The sequence below is a fragment of the Cupressus sempervirens genome, chromosome 4 (assembly GCF_028749045.1).
Source record: "Cupressus sempervirens isolate cs-2001-9-10 chromosome 4, ASM2874904v1, whole genome shotgun sequence".
NCBI lineage: Eukaryota > Viridiplantae > Streptophyta > Pinopsida > Cupressales > Cupressaceae > Cupressus > Cupressus sempervirens.
In genome coordinates this window covers 851057958-851064218 of record NC_143121.1, presented here as the reverse complement: position 1 = coordinate 851064218, position 6261 = coordinate 851057958, and the positions used below count along the sequence as shown (strand labels likewise).

Below are 6261 nucleotides of genomic sequence, written 5' to 3'. Positions count from 1 at the left end.
AATATAATTTTCATTATATAAAATTAAAACTGAAGAAAAATTCACAACTAAAAAAATTAGACAAAGATTTCCTCAAATAAAATTGATTAATAATGTGACGTGCCGGTTATTGATGAGGCAAATAATTCTACAGCTAATGGGAGCATTAAATTGAGGAGACGCTCATGGTCACATGCAATCCCCACAAATTTAAAGCAGGTGACAGTAACTGAACATTTAATAAAAAACAATTCTAATCCTTATAAATGCAGCAGATGGTCGAATGAATAAAATAAAACAAAATCAAGAAATTTAAGGCAGAGCCCAAATGGCAGAGGGCAAAGGGAGGTCACGCACAATGCGAGAAACAACAGACAAAACAAAGTTCTTAAAATTATAACGAAAAAACTCAAAAAGGACAGCAAGTACAAACAGAGTTGAAAAGGCGGAACTTGGACTTGGTAAGATTAAGATCATCCACTTGAAATGCAACTCTGCAGAGGACGGTTTTCTTTTGAATTTTTAATGAATGAGATCATAGTCTTGTTGGAAATGGAGGAGGACGGCCCATCTTAATTCATTAACATTTGGAATGTCTTGGTTTTGCAGTCTCGGACGGAAGACGACAAGCAGAAAGAAGCTGAAGCGTGCAGGTACAAATGGTGGTATTAGTATTTTACTTGGCTTTTAACTTAATAAAACTCTGATTGCTGTTAGGTTATGTCTAATGAAAGGTAGGTCTACTGCATGCATTGACATTTTAAAACAACCCAGATTATATATTATTCTCCTATTCGGTACATTTCGTTAGGATTTGGTGGATTGGATAGCCGGGCCCTCCGTCTACACTAATCAGAGGGTTGCAAACAACCAATGCCCGTAAAATTCTATGTATATTCATAAATCAATCCCGGGTCAAGGTTGGGGATACGTATAGGATTTGACATAGTTTTTGGATCAACGGTAAGGGACTGGAAGAAGACATATACATGAACACGTCAAATGGGGGAAAATAAAATAAACTTGATTTGAGTACTGTATTTGATGTGTGATTTCTGATATAAGATTATGTGTCCATTTATCCATTGCATATCCTTGAAGTTGCAGAGAGAAAATGGAGGGAACGGGTAGGTGGTGGTAGTGTTTTGAAGCATTCGAGTTGTGGTGATGATGATTGTGGAGGGTGGATTAGGATGCCTTTTCCCATTTTGTTAATAAGGGTGTTCATGTTTAACAGATAATTATGTCCGTGATCATGATTTGCATACCTATTTTGAGTCATTCTGAAGGGCGTTGATGATTTATGTACATGTTTTGTGCTGTTGGGTAGGTGTTCATCATACACAGGTCGGATCAAATGTTCTGATTCCTTTTCAGGCGTTGGGATTGTTGCAGGGGAATTTGATGGGTGAAACATGGAGCATAAGGAGGTTCAGTTTGTGGGCCGGTCTGTCCCGTTTGCTGGGTGTTATTGTTGAGATGAGCAGCATGAAAACCTTGGATTATTGGTAGCGAGATACCCCTTTTTTTATGACTACTATATGCAAACAATCAGCTGAAGAAATGATTTAAAGGTAAATGGAACTCAGATGTTTTGAAGGACTATTTGACAAGTAACCATCCACCGATTTCAGAATGCATTTTACTCTACAACAATAGGCAGGATTTCATTTTGGGGTCCATTTTTGGTTCCAGAGGGCATAAATCATCAGCCCTTTCTTGGGAGTCTTTCCAAATAGTAGCATCCAGAGTGCTTCAAAATTGTGGCCTAATACCGTACAACTGAAGAGGAGAGATCCTTGTGTGGCATGTTGTGGCTTGTGCTGACTTCTCTTTTGAAGATAATATTCTTCTGGCCTATAAAATGGTGAGGCAGGTGGTTCAAGTGGATCATGATTCTCAGAGATTTGTAGAAGCGGCCCATAGAGGAGATATCGTGGCTGTGGCTGATTGCCTTGCTAATCCTCTTGTGGATGTAAATTACAGAGGTACTGTTAGCTTCCGGGTGAAGTCCACAGATATTATTCATCACGAGGAAGCACCGGAGGAAGTTAAATTTGGTTATGAGGAGTTTAAAACTGATGTTACAGCCCTTTTTGTAGCTGCCCATGCAGGGCGTGTTGACCTTATACGCAGACTCCTGGTAAGAGAAAACAATTCCATAATCTATTTACATCAAAGTCGGTTAGTGCTATTTCATTTTTAAGCACTCTAAACAATTTATTGTTTCGCATCAGATGGAATGGAAACCATGGCTTTTGTTCGAATTGTATCTAGCAATGTAAATGTCCTGCAATTAATTGTTTTTAGGACGATGAAATTAGCTTCCAACTTTTTGGGGAGGGGCTGAAACGGCCATACGGGAAACATTTGTTGAGCAGAACAATGTTCAGTAGTTTAAATTAATGCAAATCTTAATTCCATAATCCGTTTCATATACTCTTTTGGTTTTTGTCTTCCAGAAAGCTTAAAAGAGAGAACACAAATTTTTTCTTATTTACGCATGTTTAAGAAATTGGGAAATGCTAGGTTTGAGAATATAATAATGTAGAATGGGATTGCCTCGGAGCAGAAATGTTTTATCGGTGAATTGTTGAATGATTTCGTTTTCTGTTATTTACTTGAAGTTTTTCCTTTAGTTTTGATTCTTACTTCTATGAGGGCATCATTATTAAAAGGCTCATGTTGGTATCTTTTCTCTTACATTTTCTGAAATTGAACTCCTGTTCTAACAAGAAGAAACTTAAAGGAATATGGAATTATAAGAATTGAATTTTGTTGCTGGCAAGGCTTTTCTATTGGGACATTGCTGAAGATGTCAATCTATGCAGTGAAGTAAATATTCTCCTTGGAACATAGACTTTTCGAATTAGAGTTTTTTTCTGTGTGTGGTTCTGGAGTCTGGATTTAAAAGTTGTCTCGCATATAGCTTGGTCCTTGGAATAATTTTTATCTTCTGCCTGTAGTTTAATTATTATCTATAATCCTGGTTGTCTATTTCTGATCCATATGTGGAATGGATTTTTCTTTGTTTAGGTTAGCTCTCACGTACATGAATTCTGTTTATGCATCCTCAGACTAGAGGTACAGAATTATTTTTTGAGAAACAGCTAATTTTTCTTGTTCATTTTGTTTTCAGTCAGCTGGTGCAGATGTCAATCAGAAACTATTCAGAGGTTATGCAACAACAGCAGCGGCTCGAGAAGGCCACAATCAAATCTTGGGTATGCTATTGAAGGCAGGAGCTTCCCAGCCAGCTTGTGAGGATGCCTTGTTGGAAGCATGCCGTTACGGTCAGACTAAATCTGCTGAGCTATTGATCACTTCAGAAATGATCAGGCCATCTGTCTCTGTACATGCTTTAGTGTATGCTAGCTGCCGAGGCTTTGTTGACATTGTTGCCACATTAATCCAGGCATGTTCAATACAAGTTATCATAGTCCAATCATTATATGTTCCTTGTAGTTCATAGATAACATGGATTGTGGAATTTTTTTCATAGGCCCACATTCTATCAAACATATATCTACGAACAGTGTATATATAGATAGCAAGTCTATCATATATCCCTGGAACATCATTAAAGTATAGAGAAGAAAAGCTTGCCATTTTAGATTTTTTGTATGTGAGACACAGTCCTGATAGTTTTGGCTGTTTGCAGAGTGGAGTGGATGCAAATTCATGGGATAGGACATTGTTGTGTTCTGCCAAGCCCGCTTTATATTTGAATGTTAACTGCACACCACTGTTTGCTGCTATTGTTAGCCGACAAGCTGCTGTAGTAAGGCATCTGTTGAAGGTATTTACTTGTACTTTTAATATGCCCATAAATGTTGCATTAGAATGTTGTTTGCCTTCTTTAAAACTCCCTGGTAACAAAGGAAAAAGATGACTATTATGGTCGCTTATTTATAAAGTTAAAATCAAACCTTGCAATGCATGTTATCATACAAGCCAGAGCTGTAATGTTTTCTGTTTGGTTTGGGGTGCAGTTTTCAGGATCATTTAACCCATAGATTTTTACAGAACAAGTCCATCTTTAAGCATGTTCCTTGAAAAGTGCAGGTGGGTGTAGATACAGACTGTAAAGTGAGCCTTGGAGCATGGTCCTGGGATACAAATTCAGGTGAAGAGTTGCGCGTTGGGGCAGGTCTAGCAGAACCATATAATGAAGCATGGTGTGCTGTTGAGTATTATGAAGCAAGTGGCACTATTCTCAGATTGTTACTGCAACACTTGAGCCCTGATAGTGAGCATAGAGGAAGAACATTAATTTGTCATGCAATCCTTTTCCACAATTCAAGGGCTATTCAGCTGCTTTTAGATGCTGGAGCTAATGCTGACTTTTGTGTAAGATTGACAAATGGACATGAATATCGACCTATTCACATGGCATCAAGAATGGGTTATCAAAGTATTTTAAAGCAGTTGATAGAACATGGATGTGATTTGAATGCAAGGACAGAAAGTGGTGAAACTGCACTTATGCTGAGCATAAAATCTAACCATCTAGAATGCTTCAGAGAGTTGTTATTTTCAGGGGCTGATTTAGCAATAGTAAATTTGGCAGGGCGGAATGCAGTAAACATGGCAGAAACAAACAATTGTATTTTGTCCGTATATCAAATTGTTTCAGAAGCAATAATAGCTGGCAAAAAACTATACTCCAGCAATCCCCACCACTTTTCTCTGCTTCATTTTGTGGCAGGCTTTGGTGATGGTAACACTGTTCAGAAACTTATAAAGCAACCAGGGTTAAGCTTGAATGGACGGGATAAGAGTGGCTTTTCTGCTGCAATGATTGCTGCAAAAGAGGGTCATATTGAGGCTTTTAAAGTGCTTGTTTTTGCTGGAGCTGATTTGGGGCTTAAGAATAAGAAGGGGGAGACAGCTATTAGCTTATATCTTACCCACGGGAAAAGAGACCATTTTGAGAAGGTCATGTTGGATGCCACCCTAGCAAATTGCTTAAAAGGAGAAGGGTTTAAAGCTCTTCATTATGCTGCACGGAGAGGGAATATAGAAGCAATAGGGCAACTTCTGAAAAGAGGATATTCTGTCAACAGTCTTGATGAGGCTGGTTACACCCCTTTAATGCTTGCTGCAAGAGAAGGCCATGCAGATGCTTGCAAGATCCTGGTTTTTGGGGGAGCTGATTGTAGTATTGTGAATCACAAAGGTGAAACTGCATTGCTTCTTGCCAGGAGAAATGGATTAAAAATTGCAGAGGGTGTCATATTAGATCATCTTGCAAGGAAGTTTGTACTTGCAGGTGATCAACTCAACAAGCATACAAGGCAGGGAAAAGGCTCCCCTCATATGAAAATGGTCCGCATGCTTAAATCTGGTTTCTTTTCATGGGGAAAATCACGAAGAAGAAATGTTATCATCAGGGAAGCTATTATGGGACCTAGTCCTACATTTTGTAAGAATCGCCGTAAAGATGACGTTAATAAAGGCGGATTATTTAGAATCATCACTGTGAAGAGAAAGGAGTTCCATTTTGTAGCAAGAAATGATGCAAATGCTGAGCTTTGGGTTCGTGGGATAAATTTGATTACAAAAGAAACGTTTCCCTCAAATGGGACTGGAGTTGGGAAGTAATCAGTCGATAATATTTAAAGGCCAATATGATTTTTGAAATCTGAAGCACACTACACTACACTTCAGCAAGATCCAAATTTGGGTCAAAAACCAGTTGTACAAAAACAGTTTTGTGAGGTTAGACAGTCTAAGCCTTTTGTTGCCAGGTGGTACTATGGCATGGGAGCTTTAAATTTCCTGCAGTTCAGCCATTGAGTGTTTTAACTAAAATATCAAAACATGTTTATAAGAGGTAAAGGGCACATGATATGCATTGGAAGCATGATGTTCTGTCCTTTTACTATCAACCTGTGGAATTTATCCGATCTTACAGATGTGGAGATATCCATTATATTGGTTCAACTCTGGTTATGGGCGCTAAAGAAACCAGGAGAACTGTCAAAGTCATCATTTATGTGATAAAACTTGTAAAGATATCAGTGTGTAAGAAATAGCAAGATTTTCGTTATTCAACGCAAGTTATTTAATCAAATCAATGCCTCTGAATGCATGTATAGTCACTATAGTGTTCCACAGTTGCACAGGTGTCATTTCTGGTTTCACATTTCGGCACTTCATATAAACCGAATGTTACATGTAACTTCAATCAAACTGCTCAGTGATGTGACAGAATTTCAATATTTCATACACAATTGTTTTTTTAATCGGACAGTCACATAATCTAGGAAATTTGTTTTT

The 6261-nt window shown here is 38.1% G+C and overlaps 1 protein-coding gene across 3 annotated transcripts; it reads left to right on the top strand.

Moving 5' to 3' along the window:
• Positions 1 to 266: 266 nt before the first annotated feature.
• Positions 267 to 6055, top strand: LOC149564050 (uncharacterized). 3 transcript variants are annotated; one of them, XM_089827148.1, is made up of 6 exons: positions 267 to 440; positions 589 to 632; positions 1357 to 2122; positions 3119 to 3394; positions 3641 to 3778; positions 4045 to 6055. In XM_089827148.1, exons 3-6 carry the CDS (start codon positions 1844 to 1846, stop codon positions 5581 to 5583), a joined length of 2232 nt encoding a protein of 743 aa, XP_089683274.1. In that variant the 5' UTR covers positions 267 to 440; positions 589 to 632; positions 1357 to 1843; the 3' UTR covers positions 5584 to 6055. The 3 variants fall into 3 exon arrangements, with proteins under 3 accessions (XP_089683274.1, XP_089683272.1, XP_089683273.1); XM_089827146.1 differs by having other exon boundaries at positions 1310 to 2122; XM_089827147.1 differs by lacking the exons at positions 267 to 440; positions 589 to 632 and adding an exon at positions 934 to 1106 and having other exon boundaries at positions 1310 to 2122.
• The last annotated feature ends 206 nt before the right edge of the window (positions 6056 to 6261 follow it).